General features: G+C 37.1%; 1 protein-coding gene across 39 annotated transcripts in view; it reads right to left on the bottom strand.

The window, feature by feature from the left end:
* Positions 1-20686, bottom strand: part of MYT1L (myelin transcription factor 1 like) — a 274007-nt gene that overhangs the window by 112282 nt on the left and 141039 nt on the right. For 32 of the 39 annotated variants that reach the window (XR_014944905.1, XR_014944904.1, XR_014944906.1 and 29 more), the window contains exons 3-6: positions 16079-16258; positions 9790-9844; positions 9574-9607; positions 9212-9274 (exon numbers count right to left, since the gene is read on the bottom strand). Coding sequence is in view for 36 of the 39 variants with exons in the window: in XM_032443417.2 (XP_032299308.2) it covers positions 9212-9274; positions 9574-9607; positions 9790-9844 (152 nt within the window). In the remaining 3 variants the exon portion in view is untranslated. The remainder of the gene's footprint in view (positions 1-9211; positions 9275-9573; positions 9608-9789; positions 9845-16078; positions 16259-20686) is intronic. The other 7 variants (XM_085543910.1, XM_085543912.1, XM_085543909.1 and 4 more) reach the window with 1 other exon arrangement.

Consider the following 20686-nt stretch of genomic DNA (forward strand, 5'->3'; position numbering starts at 1 on the left):
TTAAGACAGAAGCCTGAATTCTGTCACAGGAATCTTACTCTGTGGCATTATGCCACTTCCCCATACCTACCACTTGTACTCAAAAGTGCAGCACTTCTGATTCATAAAAATAAAAAAAAGGTGTAGAGTTCTGTAATCCCTCTTTCATGTAATCAGTCAGTTTCAGAATTTGCCTGGGAAGGTGATTCAGGTGAGTAGCCCAGAAACTGATACCGTAGGTCTACTTATCTGGTTAAAGCAATCAGACTTTACAGAGTCCTGAGCTGTATAGTGCTGAAGACATCGTCAGGAGATATCTAACCTCTGGGCATTTGTCTTTGTACTGTGGATATATTTACTTAGATTTATTATTATCATCAAAGATGTCTCAGGACTACCTCTCCTTTCCCTGTCCTGAGCTGACACTACTAGAAGCAGTACTTCATACCAACCACTAATAAGAAGTGAAGTCTTTGAAAGAACTGTCTCAACTTATTGAAGAACTTCAATGTAAGTCTTTAAAGACATATCAGTGTATTTTTTGGGAAAACAAAACAAAACAAAAACAACAAAAAACACGAACCCCCCACTATTCTTTACTGACTTTTTCCTATAAGTGTGTTTTTATTCTCTTCTTCACTCTTTTAGGCTACATTTCCGTCCTTTATCACAAAATTGAAACACGTATGAGGTTGACAGGGACCTCTGGGTCCATCTTGCTAAACCTCTGCTCAGGCAGGGATACACAGCAACAGCTGTATAGGCAACTTTTGAAGATCTCCAAAATGGAGACCACACACCCTCTCTGGGCAGTTTGTGTCAGTGCTTCCATCACTTACACAACACACAAATGCCTCTTGCTCCTCTATTTCAGTTTGTGGCCATTGCTTCTTGTCCTGGCAGTTGGCATCACTGAAAAGAACACGGTCCTATCCTCTTTGCACACTCTTTTTAGATATCCATGTATAAGATCTCCTCTGATCTGCCTCTTTTTAAACTAAATGGTCCCAGCTCTCTCAGCATCTCCTCTGAGGAGCTGTGCTGCAGACCCCTTATCAACACTGTGGCTCTGCATATCCATCAATGTGGACTATTCTGCTAGCATGGTCTAGTGAAAACCTCATGCAGAAGTTAGACAGAGATTCATTTCTAGTTTCTTTGTATCCTAGCAAGCTTCTTGATTTCTTGTTACCTTTATATCCTTTTGTTAGCTCAGGTAATACTGAAACATTTGCTCTCTTAAAAACTGAATACTTTAAAGAAATATCTTTTACCACTCTGACCCTGCCAAGTTTTAGTGATTCTGGCAAAACTGAGATCATTCTGACTGAGGCAGAGCATAAGGTTTTAGGGCAGTGGTATTCTTCGATAGCATGCTTCCACCAATAGAAAATTTATTTTTTTTTTCCAAGTCATCTATGATAGTCATATTAGTGTGGATATTGGAGCAAAGAACAAAATTGATTTCCCTTTCAACCCAGCTGCCAGCATACATCAGTTCTTTTCCTGTCCCCAGAGCCTTGACTTTTTTTTTTGACTACACCATTTCTCAATGATACAAAAGCTGCTCAGGAAAACATGATGATAAGGAGTAGGCTGCTCCACAGTACCCAGAGCCCATTGTATAAAGCTACTCGTGACTCTTCTGTTTTAGTGTAAGTCTAGTACCTATGACTGTGTCATCTCTAAAATGCACAATAACAAACAGATGCCTTAAATACTCTGAGCTTTTTAAACCTCAGACTCCGTATTTTTATAGAAGTATGTGAGGTAGAAATTCACAGAATACAAAGAAGCAGTTCACAAAATTCGGAATAGGGGAACTGGAGCTGTTTCTAAATGCAAAACTGTTATATCATTACAAATCAGTTATTTTTTCTCTATCTTAAAAAGAAAGGTTTTTATCCAGAAAGTATGAGGTTAGAATTCCTCTGATGTCAATGCTTGCTTAAAGCAAGCATAAATATGAGAGACAGAGTTTTGGGTCCCATATATGTTTCTTTGTTTGCATCTTAAGATGCTTGAAATTATCTCTTTGTTTATAAGTGGAGTAACAGAGGCATATGTAGATGAAATGTAAATAAACTCTGTAGATCCTCTGTTCCATCAAGAAAAGCACAAATTATTCAAACAATAACAATCTTAGCAGGCCAACTAAATAAATTTCCCATAGGCAAAAGAAAAATGTATGTCGCTACTTCCAAGATCTTCCTGAGTAAATTATCTCCCCAGTACTATTGGGTGAGCTCAATAGTTTTCATCTACATTCTTGTTGACAGCAAAGCCTCAAAGTAGACCTTTCCACAGAAAACACTTCAGCTGCAAGTGGACTGCTGCCTCAGTGTTCTCAGCACCCATCACTTCAATGTCATTTAATAACGTACGAGCCTAGGGACCCATAGCAGAAAGCTCATCCAAAATCTGCTGTTTGCTGTCACTGTACATTTGGGGCAACACTCTCCTGCCTTTCTTTTGTTCCCCCCCTCCACCACCCCCTTTTATTAGGCTAGTACTCCTGGCACATGAAGACCTGGAAACCTGCTGCCACTAAAACTGCTATTCCCAATACAGAAAGGGCTATGAGGAATTAAGCTGTGGCTCTTTCGTATAGGAAACACTAGACAATGGCTTCCAGCATGCAGACCCACACACCAATTTCTGGTATATATCTGGTTGATATTTCAGACCCAACTTTGTACCTTCCTAATCATCAATCAACAATCAGACAAAGAATATATTGCCGAATCCAGACAGCAGCCAATACAGATCTCTAATACATTATGGATTCTCTGTCAGCACCTTTATTTATTGTTTGCAGCGTTCTGCTTGAAAATCCCCATGCTCTTTCATTTTATTTATTTATTTACTTATTTAATTATTTTTCTCTAGTTGGATTTAACAAAGCAATGAAGCTCCATTTATTAACGTTTTTTACAAATCCTGAATGGTGAATTACATTACGTAAATGAAAGAAATTGCCTGAGTACGTTTTTATCCTTAGGTAAATATCTTGCAGATCATTTTATCATTATTTAACATTATATTGAAGTTTGCCTATCAGCTGAGAGAGAAATAAATATACATGTTTCAACACTTCCAGTATTCAGTGGGATTTTTTACAGTACCATAAGGGGGGAACAATAAGGACCTCATTGTTTTGTGGTGTGGCTTTAACATAAATGCATCGGTGGACCTCGGGTTTTGCACATCACGCAAACATGCTCTACTATCGAATTAATGTTAAAATATGTATGTCCCCATTTCTGATTTATAATATTGTTGACAAAAACTAAAAAGGACAAGCATGCCATAAAGTTTATGGATGGAGTGATGGCATGCACAATGATATCCTCATAAAGAATAAAGGGGGAAAAGGTATTTATTCTTGCAGATTCAAGAACTAAAATACAGATAGACTGGCTGCGTGCACAGAATTTTTCATAAATATCCCACAGTGCACCCTGTTGTACAGCAGCCATACATTAATTAGAGCATTCAGCAGACACTGCAATGTGTTACACTCACCCAAGTGAATCTTCATTTTTCACATGCAGGGCCTTACTAATTAAAATCAGCTTTGCAATTAAATGTGGAAAATTGTGTTAAACTTTCAAGCATGGTTTAAGAAAAAAATGCATTTATTTTTAGGGTATTTTATTTTGATGCAAATGAATTTTCCATCAAAGTGAGACTAGTAAAAGGGAGGTATGAGGATTTCTCTTTTTTGTATTATAGATGCTCCTCTCAGTTGCAAGTTGCAATGCTCCACTATCTCTCTGCCAGTACCTGGCCCTGTTCCAATGCTTTTAGTGAGTGCTATCTGTCAAGGCATGAATAATACAGCCCCTAGGCTGTCGGCAGAATTCAAATGAGGCATACATCAGGAAGCAAGCACTCGACTTTAGCTCCAGAACATGCTCCTGTGAAGACAGGCAATTATTCACCCACGGCTGCAGCCATGGCAATCAAACTGGTGGGTGAAAAGGTATATGAAACGAAAAAATCTGAATAAGAAATATGGCACAACAAGCCAGAGAAATTCAATAATTTTCTAATAAGAGAGAGACATTTTAGTCTTTTAATTTTGAAGTTTGGGAGTCGGAATTATTTCTCTCACTCTGTTCTAAAATACAGATGAATTTTAACTACGGTATATAATGCCAAGGTAACACAAGGGTGTGGGGGAATTTTCATCATCAGAAGGATGCTGAACTCTAAGGTATTTATAGATTTAGATAAATCTGTTGTATCGAGTGTCAAATCTCACGCTCAAAAATTAAAAAGACAATCAAAACAATTCTGTCTGCATAATGTATTACGTAGAAACATACAGCCTCAAAAAGCAACAAAGAGCTGGCTGATCTCAAGACATTTGTTGGTAAAGTAAAATGCAACATGTTTTATAAGGCTGGGGACAATTCAAACACTACAGATCCAGGCATTGCCCTCCTCTCCTCACTTATGAGACTTGCTTCTTTTCACCAGTGATTAATGAAAATAACCCCGTGCAAATGTAATGTGAATGGAAGGCAAGTTGGGGACAATTTTTTGGTAGGTGAAATCTATGGGTTGCATTACTTCACCTGAATTCTTATTTTCATCAAATTGAAATTCATTAAATAGCGAGAGCTCTATTAGTATTTCCATTTTAAATTTGAAGGGTATGTCATTTGGCACTAATAATTCATTCTTCACTTAAATTTGATACATAACATTTCAGAATAAAATTTCAGACAACGGTTCTTACCTGTTTTCAAATTCACTTACACAAAGTACATGCGTTAAAAGAATCCTAAATTAATGCATACTGTTCCACATACCAGCTTTAGATTCTTTTTAGGAATCACATTTATTAAAACGCACTTTTGTCTAAGGAATGTTGTATTTTGCAAGTGATTAGTCCACTACAGAATCTAATTGCTTTTGTTACTGGAGAAACAGTTTAAACAACAACATTAAGAAGCTTTTAAAATAGGCCATTGCACAAAAGCTAAGTGCATCACAACACAGTAGTGTGCAGTGTTTACAGTCATCAGTCACATCTACCTGGTACATAACAGGCCACAGTTGGTGCTCAGTTACTTTACAGTACCTCTGGGTTTTTCACCTGTATAACTTGGACACAAAGTTGGACTTGCTTTTACATTCATATCTGTATACATAGAATGTGAATCCTTTCGTCTTTGAAGTTGAGTAATGAAACTGGCCAAGTTCCTTCTAATCACAATGCAAGTGCACTCAAATCTTATTTTTTTTTCTCCAGACATTTAACTGACACACATACTGAACACAGCTCTGACAGCACAGTCCAAGTGGCAATGTTTAACTGCGATATACTGAGATGGGTTGATCACAGCTAAAAGTATTCAAAGGATGTGGAACACATTTATTATTCAAATATAATACACAGCTTGGAAAGCATAAGAGCACTGTTCATTATCATGCCACTCTCCATAGTGGACCTGGAGAGCTACTGAGGGAATAAAATAAACACTATTAGGAGTATGGCCCAGGGAGAGGCTCTGCTTTTGTGCAATTTGTCTCCACAATTACCGGTATGGGTCTATGCCACTCTCTCCCTTCCTCCCTCCCTCACATATCTTCCACAACTCATGCCTTTCTTGTTGTTTTTTCCCGCAACGATAAGCCTTTCTTTAACTGCATATTCTAGTTGATCTTAGGTGCCTGAAAATACAAATGGTACCTGTGTGAAGTGCAACACTGAGGCAATGCCTCATGCTGTTCATCCTAGATAATGCTGAAGAACCCATGGTTCTTCAAGTTTCTAGGTATTACTAAAATGCAAAAAATGATAAGATTGCTCTTAACACACTTAATTCTGGGAATTTCCCTTTAATGCCCAAAATTGGGATGCTTTTTAGCTTTGTATGCAGTCATTTGGGAGAGATGCTTTCTCCAAGTCAATTTTAAAGACATCTTGCATTTAAAATTGCCCAGCAGAGCAGCCTGTCTATCTTAGCTGACTTGATAGCATGACCAACTAGCAAGCTAAATTAAACACTGCACTTAAGAGCTCAGAGCAAAGCATTCACTGTCATGCAATGTTTAATTATACAGTAAGATCTTCTACAAAGAAAAATCCAAAAAGATGGAAATGATGCAATAAGCCATTGCCACTCTTATCCTATCCTAAAACCACAATTCTGTTTGGCATCTCAATGGCTTATAAGGCCTGCTTGCTTCCTTGGCCAAGTCTAGCATTGCACAGTTATGGTGTAGACCTGTGAACTTGTCAGCAGCCCATTCATAATTAATTTCATAATGAAACATTGATAAAACTTTCCCATGACTTCTACTTGATATTTTCCCAGCAGAACAATGTCTCCTACCATAAATTTGCCTGAAAATCTGAAAGGATCTTTTTGTTTCAGTTGAAGTTTAACGTAGGATCTGAACACTGTTTTCACTGTAATATTGGTATTACAAAATTATATTAACAAAAATAAATTGAAAATGAAACAAAACCAAAAATCACACAGACTTCATAATGTCATTAAAAAATACCTCAAAACAGAATAATGTTAGAGAGCTCTGAATGCATCTAGTGAAAGCAAATGTATTTCATTTCTTATAATGAGTTAGTCTGATGTTCTGAATGGAAAGGTCTTAACCTCATTAAAATACTATGTGGGCCTAAATGGAATTGAGTTAGACAGCACCTGAACGCATAAAATTTTTAAAATAGTTTGATTTCTTTGGAAGAAAAGTTGGATGGTTTTTCCTACCCAAACAGAAACTTAGGGGGAAAAAAGATAAATAATAAAAATTCAAGATTTTTTAAAACCTTTAATTATGAGGTAATCGGACTAAGAAAAGAAAAAATTTCTGTTTCAGGAAATAGGTGTATTGTAAGCCTCAACAAATAAATTTTGTTTCTACACCAAATGAGACATATGTTAGTTAAATACATTTTGATTGGTAGATGGGCAATCAGAGTAGTAAGAAAACAATTTTAAAAACTTAAGAATTCCTAAGAAGAAATAATTTTTGATAAATTTCCAATTTTTATTTTTTCTACATCCACCCTATATTTTCATTTAATTAACAATTCCAAGATTCTGTCTGTTTGTGTACTGGCAAACAAGAGTCATGTTAAGAAAACAAAGTATGGAATTGATGCCTCAAGCCTGCCTGTAATCCTTTCAAACTTTCTATCTTTCCCTTCTCCCTACCCCAAAAAGCTAATATCAGACAAGCACAGGTAAAAGTTTGTGTAATTCAGAAGAAAAGTTATGTATGTGTGTGTGTGTGTATATATATGTATATATATATATATATATATATATATATATAATTTCGCTAAAGAATTTTGTTCTGTGTGGTTTCAAAATTATTGGTTTTGAAAACAGCGTGTAAATCCCATGAAACATAAAGAAATGAATGTAATAGCAATCTTGTAGCCAGAAAGGACATTATAATCATGTCATTTAACTGCTAGTTCTTTGTTAAATTTCTGAAGGAATAGAAGGATTTGGTGCCATTCATTAATTACTGATGAAGGCTGTATTTACATGAAGAAATTGGAGAAAGAAAAGCATGATTTGAAATGAGAAATCACTAACAGTTTCAAAAAGAGTGGTTTTGGCTCATCCTCCTATATCAGAGTTTAATTTAATCAAATCCTTCAAACTATCACAAAAAGATTATCATTTTTTATGATTAAAAAAAAGGATTAGAAAATTAAATCTAAATAAAAACATGAAATGCTTCATATTTTAAAAATATAATTCAAAATAATTTTAGTATCAGAAACACCAATTTCTTGTTTTAATTTTGGAAGTATTTTCTTGATTTGTTCCTAAGCTTCATTCATTGTTAAGAAACAACATGTCTAGCACCAAGTGGACTGATAGCTCACTATTCTGCATTGTTCACATAAATGCCTCAAACATGAATGCATAGAACAGGACAGAAGAGGATAGGGCAAGATAAAACAGGACAAAACAGAACAGAAGTTGGAAGGAACCTACAAATATCATAAAGTCCAACTACGTAATTTCCATTTAATTCATAAAAAACATGTCCCATGTCCTCACTATGAATCAGCTATCAAATCTGGCACTAAATATGCAATCTTCTAAGTGTAAACACCATGAATGCTTTAAAATCTGAATAAGTCAATAGTGAAAAAAATCTTAACAGTTCCAGGAGAATTTAACAGTAGTTCAAACACATTTCTCTTCACATGGCCAAGACATCAGCCATTTAAAACAGTCTGCTGTCTAAAATATGTTAAATGAAATGCACTACACACAAGAAAAATTAATGTGTCCCTGAGCTTAAACACTGATATTTTTTGTTAAATATTCCACGAGAAGCCAATATATGAACAATTTAGTAAATGAATACTTTTTTATACAGAAGTGCAAGACAGTGTCAAACATTCACATTGCAGATAAATTTAAATACTGAGTTCCAAATTGATTTAATTTAAAAATTAAAGCACATGTACATATGTGTAACATAATGCTATTATTAACACAACTGTAAACAGTAAACATTTTAATATATTTTCTTAATGCAGAACTCTCAACGTATCATAGTTCAGCATCTTGAGTAAGTATATCTATAACTATAGTGCAGTATTTGAATCCAGTAATCTTATTATCAATGGTTTTGTCTTACGCTTCGACCCTTGAACCTAACCAGATGATCAAACTCACAGTGTTCAGAAGCTCTCATTTAGCTATGAAATTCATTAGAGAACGGAAATCACAATGGCACCAACATGTCAGCAAGGCCAAATTTTACTTGGTAACACACGATCAAGAGAACTGCGTGAAAAAAAACTAGCAGAAGACTGGAAATGGAACAAGATTTTTCAGTAAGAACTTGGTTTAAGTTTTACATGTGAAATTCACCTCCATGGTTAAGATGGATAGAGTTGTCCTGTGAGTATTACAGGAGGGTTTAGGACCTGTCTTCATTTGCATTTATGAAGTTTTTAATTTATGTGATGTTTAAGCATTGTAGAAATTTCAAAGGTTTTGAAGAACACAGAACAATAAAGACAAATTAAAAACACTGCTTTAGAAAAAAAAAAGAGAGAGAGAGAGAGAAGAAAAAGAGATGAATCCAGATAGATTCTAGGTCTGATTTCATTTTTTTATCCTTGTTTGGTTTATCAAGGTCATGCCAGCTGACTTGTTTTCATGCCAACTGACTTGTTTACCAAATATCTTCAATAATTATGAAAAATTACAGATATTACCTTCTGTGCCTTGCATATTTGCCACTAACATGACCACTGCCATCACAGCCAGGCGTGGGACAGCTGCAAAAGAGAGAGAATTAATTATATAGGTGCGGGTGTGCTGCAGAAAAATTATACTAAAAGCAGGCAGGAGGTATTACAGAGATGGAGGGCAACAAAGACAGAGAGAGAGAAATCAAATAACTGAAGGGAAAAAAAGAGGGGATGCTTTTTATTAGCAAGTCTCGAGGGAATTAATTTCATCAGTGCAGCAGGGCATGAGCAAACCACCAATGAACTTGAAAGTGCATTATACCCATTAAAAGGCATGAATTTTCTAAATTGCTAATGGGGATACATTTTACACTCAGAGCACTAACCTGAACAGCTCTTGTATGGCTGGTTCCACGGGAACTGCAGAGAGATGGAAAATATATAAAGATTTATCATCTATTACAAGTACCCCTCTTCTACAGAAAATTACCAGGAAGGTTGTGTAAAAGCAAGGGTCAGAATGAATCGTGCAAAGAGATTCTGGAGGATGAAGGTCACCCTGAGCGGGAGCCTTGAGTGATTTACTGAAGCAGGAGACGTACCTCGAACACCTTTGGAGCGTGTGCGATGGCGCTTCTCGTCTGCATCCACCTCCATCTGGGAATAGATTAGCAGGCAGTCAATGTTCTTATCCTGCATGCACAGACTATCAATGCAGAGACTGATACAGTCTCTCACACAATTTATTGACACTGTTTTAATTCCATTTTATCCCGTAAGGGAAAGTCCACCTTACAAAGGATTTTTCGGATCTTTGTGTTCGCTTAAAAACAAGAAAATGAAGTAATTTCTGCTTTAATCCATCCATTTGCATGCCCTGATTTCTTAGCACATTTTGTGCAACAAAGTGCTAGTTCTTACCTTCTAAAGGGTAATTCTGGTAGAGAGCCCTGGTAACATCCTTATTTTGAAACAAGGGTGCAATAGATTTCTGTACAGTTTAAAATTAAAAGTCAGTGGGTTCCTCACTATGGATTGCTTTCTAACCAAATATTTCACAATGGGAGAGGAAAGTAATAGTGACAGAAAAGGAGATGAAGAGTCATCATTAGAACTTCACACATTTCATGTTATTTTGTATGGTGCTATGACCTTGGCATGTTTCATTGTTTAGATGAGCTTTCCTAGATTCAGGAATGTGCCCACTTGATAAAAATGGCCAAATCTTTACCTTCGTTATAAAAACAGTTTCTATCAGACATGACTCCTTTTGCAGGGATAAATATACAGAAACCCTACATCTTTCACAGGTAGGGCTGCTGATTAGAGCTGAAAGTATAAAAATTGATCTGTAGTAGTTACCATAAGGCCACAAAGATTCTTCCACATACTGCTGTCACCAGATTTCACAGGTGAAACTGCACAGGCTTAGTAGTGTTTATAATTTTGTACAGTGCAAGCAGATTGCACTGAATTCTGTTGAGAGACCATGTCCCTGAAAATCTATGCAGCATCTGCATCAACAGCTACTTTGCATGTAGAAAAAAATGGGATGGCAAGATGGATCTGTGGTAGTTTATACATAGAGATGATACTAGAAAGGTCAGGAAGCACATATGCTGACCTTGTGGCTCAGGTTCTCTCAGGAAAAAAATAAAAACAATTACCAGTTTAGAGCTCCCTTGACTCATTGTATCGAAAGGAAAGAGACAAAGCAATAAAACTTGTGGGTGGCAGGCATTTAGTGGAAAGAAAGGACCACTTTCACAAGACTCCGCGCTGCCACTTTAGCTCTGCTTCTTGGTATTCATCACCTGGTTCCTGGCAGCATGATTTATTCCACTCTTTAGGGATGACCTTCTAAAATAAGCACAAATCACAAAAGCTACTATAGCAGCAGCCTCTACTTAAGGGGCTTCAATTCCAATTTGTACCTCTGCATCATCTAGAGTGTGTTTCATTAAGATACCTCTGTATAGCTGTGCGAATATATATATATCTTTGGCTCCCATCATAGTCTACCAATTGTATTATCTGAGGTACTGTAAGGTAACATATCAAGCCTCTAATTGCCAGTCCAGGAAGATACAAAAGGGCACATGCAGGTCCTCTGCTGTATTTGCTGACTCTCTGCATATGTTTTAACCTCTTGTATCAGAAATGGCATTTGCTGTTTATGCCTGCGTAACTGAACTTCACCTTGTCAGAATCGCCATCAGAGCTTGGGGAACAAGCCTTATCACTATCCAGAGGTACAGCTTTAGCACGGGCTCTGTCAGCCTGTAGGCACCTCTGCCTCCACTGCAAAGCTCTCTGTTCATTCTAAGATACCTGGCATACCTCTGGATACATGCTATGGATGCTTAAACTGAACATAATCTCTGTCTATTCTACACCTTGAGTTCACACTGATGGATTTCAACCCCTAAGTTTGATGTGCATCAACTGTATGTCCTAATTCCAAACAAACACTTCCAACTTGAGTTTCAAACTATTCAGGGACCTACTGCATTCCTGCTGCAAAGTGAATGAGTGTCACTTGCAATTTCTGTCACGAAAATATTAAACAAACTAACAAATGGAAACAAAAATGAACAAAGCTGGTTTCCTCTGCAAAGAAACCTATGTATGCAGGCCAAAAGGATTCTGTAGCAGGTTTATGCCATTACCTCACAGGAACCACCAAAAAAGGAGGGTTGTGGAGGTGTGCACACAATGTGCAGTTTAGTTCTAACCCATCAGTCCTTGGCATGGGACTCTCTAAGTCCAGTTAGCCAACAGTTCTGTGTAAGAAACAAGGTTTTCAAGTTGCCCTGTCAAAGAAGATAATAGCACCTCTGGAATGCGCAAATTAGCCATCAGATTATGATACCACTCTTTTCATTTCATTAACAAGAAAACAGTACCATTCTGTAACTCATGTAACGCATAAGGCTACGTGAGAACACCAAAATTGGAATTACTTGATCTTTAGCCAATTATGTTTTAAAAAAAAAAAAAAATTAGAAAATGTTATCTTGCATCATTTACCACTATCAGAAAGAACTATTATAAACAGAACCTAGAAACGCTCCCCCAGCTGTTAAGGGGCACACCATGAAACAGATTAGCGTATCTTCCAAAACCTAAATAAGCGCTCTAATTCAAGAGTGCGGAGCTTGCTTTTGACTATTCTGACAGTCAAACAATCACAGAACCATAGCATGGTTTGAGTTGGATGGGACCTTTAAAATCACGTAGTTCCAACACCCTGGCTATAGGCAGGGACACCTCCCACTGGACCAGGTTGCTCAAAGCCCCATCCAGGCTCACACTGAACACCTCCAGGGAGGGGGCATCCATGACCTCTGTGGGCAACCTGTCCCAGTGTCTCACTGCCCTTACAGTAAAGAATTTATTTCTAACATCTAGTCAAAATCTACCCTCTTCAGCTTAAAGCCATTTCCCCTCATCCTGTCACTAAGGTGGAAAAGCCCCCATGTGATCCAGATCTACAATAAGGTCAAAGACATGAAAAAAAGACTGAAAAAGCTGCAGGCATGCATGTGTATCCTATGTAACCTGATGTTCCTCCAGAAAGGCATAAACCTGTATTTCTGACCTAGATGCCTTTTCATATACGGTAATATGTCTTGGATGCTCTAGGACATCTCAAAGGATGGTAGGTGTCTACATTTAGGCAATGAGATTTTATTTATATGTTCACTCACAGCTCTTCAGAACTCTGTCATATTGAATTTTCAGTCTTTTCACCCCAGTGTATTCATTTGATTCTGGGAGCAAGCCGTTTCTTGAAATTCTACATGACACCTATCTCCTACCAGAGGAAACCCTGAACGCACTGCTGGAATTTCTGTGGCCAGTATTCTTCTCCAAGGCCTACTATTAGCTCACACAAATGAAAACTTTCTCACAAATTTCACATGTATGTTATTCTGCATTTCTCAGAATCAGAGAATTGTAGGGTTCAAAAGGGACTTCAAGAGGTCATGTAGTCCAACCCCCATATATTTCACATGCAGATTTTCTCACATTAAACACATAAAAACATTTTATATTAAGCTTAATTGTTTAGAGGTTTTTTTGTTGTTTTTTTTTCAGTCACTAGGGTACAGGCAGTTAAGACATGTAGATAATTAAATGCTACTATTAATAAACCCCCCAAAAATAAAAGACAACAACAAGCAAGCATTTATCATTTTAAAATCAGCAGTCCCAGACATTATCCCCTCAAATTAACCAGGACTGATGGCTCTCCTAGGCATTGCTGTTGATATATAACAATGCTGCAATACTTGGGAAATGCTTGGGAACTGTAGAAAAATTCTGAAATAACTACAACTGCAGCAGTCTAAACTGAGCTTTACTAAGCACTGAGAGGATGGTGTGGCACACTTACATAATTTTACTGAAATTGACCCTTAGCAACATCATATAAGAACTGATATAAGATTCAAGATAATGGCATAATTAGCACCAGCCAACACTTTATCATGGAAAATTTGTAGTCAGGTACAACTGAAAATGCTTTTTGATGATGTTTCTAAATCTGTTGATAAAGGTAGCTAGGTTAGGATATCGTGTACTTGGACACATTTTAAACATTTCACAGTCTCTTATGCAATATTCAGTTAATAAGTACTTATAACATCAGCATATTCATAATGGTTAACAAATATTTCTCCAGAAACAAATAAACAAATAACTACTTTGTGCAAAAAAAGTTTCTTTATGAAGTAATTGTAAAAATTAAAACTACATATTTAGCCTTTCAGATATAATCCCACAGTTATATGTTCTAGCCCAGTAATACTCAGTATTGTCACTGGTTCTCTGGAAGTTTATATGTTACTGAAATATGCAGATATTGCAAAAATTAGTGAATTGATAAACAATGTTGGAGACAGGCCAATTACATATACTGGCCTGAACTGCCTGGCAGATTTAACTCATATAAAGAACATGACAATTCCAAAGTGCTTTATCTATGAAGAAAGAAAGTAGACCATGCTTGAAAGACCAAAGTTCATAACCTGCAAGGCAGTAAGACTGAAGAGGATCTGGACCACCAGACGATCATGAGCTATTACTGCTTTAGCTAAAGGGCACTGTGTGATCTGTAGCTGTTCAACCTTAAAGGCTATAAGAATTTTCCAGAAAGCCACTGAGGTACTCAGATACAGTCAGCAACTTTGATAACAGGGGGCAAGTTTTCATCCAAACCATACCTATTTTTCTGTTAGCTTGCTTGATGCCCTGTTAGAGACTTCTCAGTATATAGATTTAAGCCTGCGAGTCTCATCATACTTGGGCTGCAGATAAGCTCCCAAAAGTTTCTACAGTCAGCACCACTTTACCTATCTCCTAGCTGTGCTCAAATAGCTACCATATGTGCTTCCTCAGGGTTGCCAACTGTGAGGGATCCAGAGCTTTGGGCTCCACTCCAGGACAAATGGCAAGTTTTGTTCGCTAGCAAGGAAGTAATGCAGACTTTCTTTCCCAGCAGACAGGTAGACCATAAAATGATCCTTCTTGTTAAAACTGCCAGTCTCTCTGAATTTCTTGCTAAAGGCATGCAGCATTAGAGGTTCAGTCTGAAGCTCCAAAACTAGTTCAGATGTGTGCTTAGTGAAGTATTCCAGTTTCACAATAGCTGTAATTCACTGGATGTCTGAAAAGACATGAAGTTGCTAAGAGCCTTAAATCAGGTTTTCTTCCTTTCCAAGCTTGCTATTGTAGTGTTATTATAATGAAATGCTTCAGAAATGACTGACCAATTCCTGATATACAGCTTATTCCATAAATAACGTATTCTAATTTGCATTAAGACAGACACACTCAGCTTCTAACAGTACCGATTGAACTGTTCAGAGAAGCAATCTCAGAGAGGGTGTTTGAATACTGAGAAAAGTCAGGAAAGAATCAAAGCAATAAGATGGAGTCTAAAAAATTCTGATACAATATACAATACATGGAATATAATTTATTCAAGAGAAAATTAAGAATATTTACGTGACCAGGGTCTGCAAATGCCCACAGTGCACAATGTTTTCCAGGAGGGGAGTCAACTTTTTTGAGAGAGTAGATGTTAGCAGCGTAAGGGGAAATTATTTTAAGTTGAAGGAGGGAAGATTTAGGTTGGATATCAGGGGGAAGTATTTTACAAAGTGAGTGGTGAGGTGCTGGAACAGGTTGCCCATAGGTTGTGGATGCCCCATCCCTGGAGGTGTTCAAGGCCATGTTGGATGGGGCCCTGGGCAGCCTGGTCTAGTGCTAAATGTGGAGGTTGGTGGCCCTGCCTGCAGTGGGGATGTTGGAGCTTGATGATCCCTGAGGTCCTTTCTAACCCAAGCTATTCTATGATTATATGTGATCTTACACTGAATGACCCAAGATTTAGGCACTTTTTTTTTTTTTTTAAATTTAAACTAAGTTGAAATTATAAACTATTTGACCAAACACGGTCATGGATATATTGTTTCATCTGGAGACGCTACCATTTAACAGAAGAAGAAAATAAGGTGAAGATTTTGGGATTTTGGGAAATTAATACGAGCAGATCAAGCTGATGTAAACCTGATCTCATTGGGTATGTATAAAACTTTAACTTTGCACATGACACAAAACCTTACTTGCTTTACTTCTAGAGATCTGATCCCTTCAGTCAATGCAGAGCTTCCTACTCAACTGAGTTTTCAGTTGGAGTTAGTGATACAAAAGTTATAACAGATCTCCCTCTTCCCCAAGTTTCAGTAGCATAGACTAAGCTTGATCTGATAATAATACCTGACCCTTAACTTATGCCTTATTAACCCCAGTCCAATAAGTAATTGCATTCTGTAACAAAATGGCTGCATTAGAGATGAAAGAAAAGCAGAAGATGCCATTTACCTCAACTGTAACAAGACTTTTGATACAGTGTTCTTGTATCCCGTTATCACTCTATATGCATAGTCAGTCCTTTGAAATCTGTTCTCAGTATTTCAGTCCTCTTATTCAGGATCTTGATTTTCACAGAAAACTTGAAAGATTCACCCAAATTTTTAATGCACTTATTTTTGATGATTGGATCTACAAGAAAATACAGAGAAATAAAAATGTAGGAAAGAAAGTCACATTAAGAAAATACTTGAGTACTTATGGAAAGGTCAGGAAAAAGTGAAAGCACTCCCACTGTCCTTTCAGACCCCTTTCCCACCAATCTAGGTGCCTTCTTAGCGTAGACATCTGAAATTTAGTTCATATATTTTAAACAGCATATATAAAACAGCAAGTTTTATAAACAATTATCAGATTTTAATCTTTCCCTCTCAAAGATAATAACATACAGTTAAATCCTCTTAGAGCAGAGTTCCAGCAGATTGTTTGAGAAGACAAAAGAAGTTAAGGCCATGAATTACAAACGGACACAATAAGCATTTGATGAGACTGATGGCTAGAACATAAATTACTCCTTTGTGCAAACATTTATTAATATCAAGGACAGTCCTTCTTGCCAAAAAAACAGAAGAATATATCCTTGGGACTTGCTCGCTAACTTTGCATATGACTCATTCTCCTGCTGTAGTGCAGAGAAGGAATCCTATCCTTCTTTCACACAAACACTGCTAGCTGTACCTGAATCTGTAGATGCAGACCTGAATAAGAAGACTTTGGATAAACTCACATGTTCACCACATATTCCTTTTGTAAAGAAACACATTTAGGATTAACTGAAATATCCTGGAGGGAAGATAGGAAACACCTTCAAGTAATTCTCATTGGCTTCCTATCATTTAGAAGTGAAAAGAGCCAAATTGCACACAACTATTTTAAGTGTTTCTTCTTTTACTAGTTTTGTTTCTTTGTTTGTTTGTTTGGTGTTTTATTTCCCATTGATTGATATAAAGGATGAGAAAGTAGAAGGGTAACAAAAATCTGTGCCTCTTTACACTGGAGCTAGAAATTCAAAAGCACAGTTATTAATTCAAAGGCCTTATATTAATTAAATTAAATAAAAGAGATAACTGGTTTGTATACCAGTCAGGGAAGCGGGCAGAAGTACAGATTAAAACTGAGTGTAATATTTATGGGAAGAATCAGAAACAATAGACCAAAAAGTATTTGGAACTTTTAAAACCACAACTTCTTGTGTTCATGAACAAAAGTATATAATGAACAAAAGTATATAATGACACTTCTAAAGTGGGTAGATATGCATCTGAAGCTTTTGTGAACTTTAAGAAAGAATGCAATTTGATTTGTTGATGGAGATTCTGAACCAAATTTGCACCATATGTGAGTTGCACCTTAAGTGAGAACACAGGGGTGGGCTATGGGACTGGGGGAGTCTTGGCCAGCTGTGCGCACATACATGTGTGGGGGATATAAGTTCCAAAAGACGAGTTAACATTTAACTCGTGGTTTAAACATTAATAGCTGGCCCAGCAGGGAGACCTTGCTAGAAGTGGGCATGGTGGGGACAGTCGGACTAGATGATCTTTGTGAGCTTTTCCAACCTGCATGATTCTATGAGTTTATGAGTCCAAGAGCAAGGTGAATTTCACAGAAGCCTGTGTTCTGAATAAGCATCAGTACATAAACGAACATTTAATTAATATATATACACCTTGTGGTCTTTTGAGTACAGTACACCAAATGAAAGTATCCATATTTCTACTTGTCTAATATTTAGAAGATCTATTACTGTAAGCACTTTATTGACTGAAATGTAACTGTTTTCAAAGAGCCATAACCCAGTCTCTTCTGAAATTCTCATAGAAGGTATTAGCAATACACATTCTCAAGTGATCATAAAACCCTATAAGAACAGAAGACAAACCAACTGTGGAACACTCTAATAACCTGCAACAGCATTGAGGAATATGTAACGTTGTACCTATCATCATACATAGGACTTAGACCACTGAACAAAAATCCAAAGCACAATTGTGGAAATGCAGGTCAAAGTGGTGATAACTTCAGAGTTTTTGCTTCAGCTTTGGATCTCCTAATGACTGTAATCATGATCACGCTGTGTTTCAACCTCTTTGCTAACCTGAATCACACACATTCAGTTCAGGCCTAGAGGCCCTTTGATCACACCTACAAGGGTTGTGCCTGGCAAGCCGCCTGGAAAAGAGCTTACAGCTCTGCAGAATCATAAAGCCACTGATATGTCCCCACAGTTCAGCAAGCAGCAGAGTTGTAAGAGCTGTATCTCCTAGCAGCTGTAAACCAAACGATCATTACAGAAAATGAGAGAGAAAACAAAGACTTTATCTGCCCCACTTTGCTTGACAAATTTCACTTCTAGCTCTGTCACAGCAACTGAAGGACTCTGTCCTCTGAAGAGGGAATTGGACTACTGAAGTAAAAAGATGTTGCCTGTTTGCTTATCTAGTGCATGTTTTTAATCAGGTTTGAATTTACCCTTCAGAACTGACCTACATTATTTGAGCCTGTAATTAAATTGAGAAATCTGTTGGTTTGCTTTCAATTGACTCACCTTTTGAATAGGGAATATATAAAAACACTCATTCTTCCGAAGCCAAGAGTAGATGAGCTTTGAACACACAATTTAAGCTTATCTAGGATGCTCATGCATAATGTTTTTCACTGAGGAGCTCACACTAATATGTGTGATCAAAGATGTCCACAGTGGGCCTTCGTATCAGCCAAGTCATAATGTGTGCAAATAGATAACAGTGAATGTAATTATGTGACAGCATACATGCGTGTAGTTTGTGTGCATATAAAAACCAGGATAACAGCTTTTTAAATGTGGCATCTAGTATCTAAAATTCAGAAATATATCATAAATGATTCATACGCTAAAGTTCGCTGATCCAGTATAGAACCCACAGTAAACAACAGTGGCACTGATTGAGACTGACAATAACTGAAGAAAACTATGAGCATTTTAGATTAAAAAAAAAAGCAGACCAAGGCTCCATGTGAATTGAAAACATTATTAAAAAATTTAAAAAGATGGAACTTATGCTTAAGATTTTGATTAAACATATGTCAACTCTAGTGAACTAAGAGCATTTTAAGTATAGTGGGTATGTACAATGCAAAAAACCACAAGTATTTCACAGAAGCAAAGAGGAAACGCTTAGGGGGGGGAAAAAAAAGAAAAGAAAAAAAGAAAAAGAAAAAGAAAAAGAACTAAAAACACATGTAGTCCTTAGTCCTTAAAGCTTAGTAGAATATCAGTCTTTACAACAAAAACAGGACAGTAACAAATAATATATTAAGACTAGCTAATTAATGTTGATATTAAGTAAGCAGATTAGCATCTTTTCTTTCTCATTCACTACTTCACAACAGTGAAATCTCATTTCTGTTTTCTAGTTCTTGTCTACTTAGAGTGACAGCAACTAACTCAGAACCACATGGTATCAGAAATGTTTGCTTCTGTCAGTGCGCATTTCATTCTGCTTATCAAAGGTTATGTTATAAATAGCTTGTAGCTATTAGAAATGCAACAATTAGATGATAAATTAATAAGGGAGACAAGTAAAATATCAATCATAGCACTGCTAACATAATTAGCATACATTAAACTGGATCACAGATTACTGCAGCTGTTGCATAAAATGAGCACCTACTTCAGTTCTTCAATACCTTGCATACTTTTAACCCCAAAACAATACTACACAATACTCAAAATGCAATAAATAAATAAATAAATAAATAAATAAATAAATAAATAAATGAGAAAGCAATAGTGAATGCTAATTTGTAAATCTTTGCCCAAGACATACATATAACACAAGTACAGAATCACAGACTTGTTGAAGTTTGCTGCATCATCTGGGTCCATCCAGCTCAGCCCCTGCTCCAGCAAGGATACCCACAGCACAGTGCCCAGCATCAAATCCAGATTTCTGTAGATCTACAAGGAGGAAACTTCACAGCCTCTGGGCAAGCAGTGCTCCAGCACCAATATTGCACAGAGTTGCTCCTGGTGTTCAAGTACAACCTCCTCTGTCCCAGCCTGTGCCCATCCTTTCTTTTGCTGGAGCTGGGCGCCACTATTTTCATAGCCTGGCTCGATCCTCTTTACACTGTCCCTTCAGATATTTACAGACATTGATGAAAACCCCATGAGCATCCACTTCTCCAGACTAAACAGGTCCGGCTCCCTAAGCCCTTCCCCTCATACAAGAGCTGCTCCCATCCATTGATCATCTTGGTGGCTCTGTGTTGGACTTCCTCCAGTATGTCCATGCTCCTTTTGCCCTGCAGGGCCAGAACTGGACGCAGCACTCTTGGCGTGGCCCCACCAGTGTTGAGTAGAGGAGAAGGATCACATCTCTTCTGCTGATACTTTGCCTAATGCAGCCAGGAATGCAGTCATCTTAGCAGCAAGGGCAAAATGCATTACATTTTTCTGTCTGTAATTTCTCTTATTTCATATAAAGTTGTTTTTAAAGCAAATTGAAAAATACAGTTTTTCTCAACTAGACATAGAAGAGACTTCATGCTTCAGAAGTTTATGCTGTCTGAAGGAGT

The sequence above is a fragment of the Coturnix japonica genome, chromosome 3, assembly GCF_054131305.1.
Source record: "Coturnix japonica strain WE chromosome 3, WE-NBRP24, whole genome shotgun sequence".
NCBI classification, from domain to species: Eukaryota; Metazoa; Chordata; class Aves; order Galliformes; family Phasianidae; genus Coturnix; species Coturnix japonica.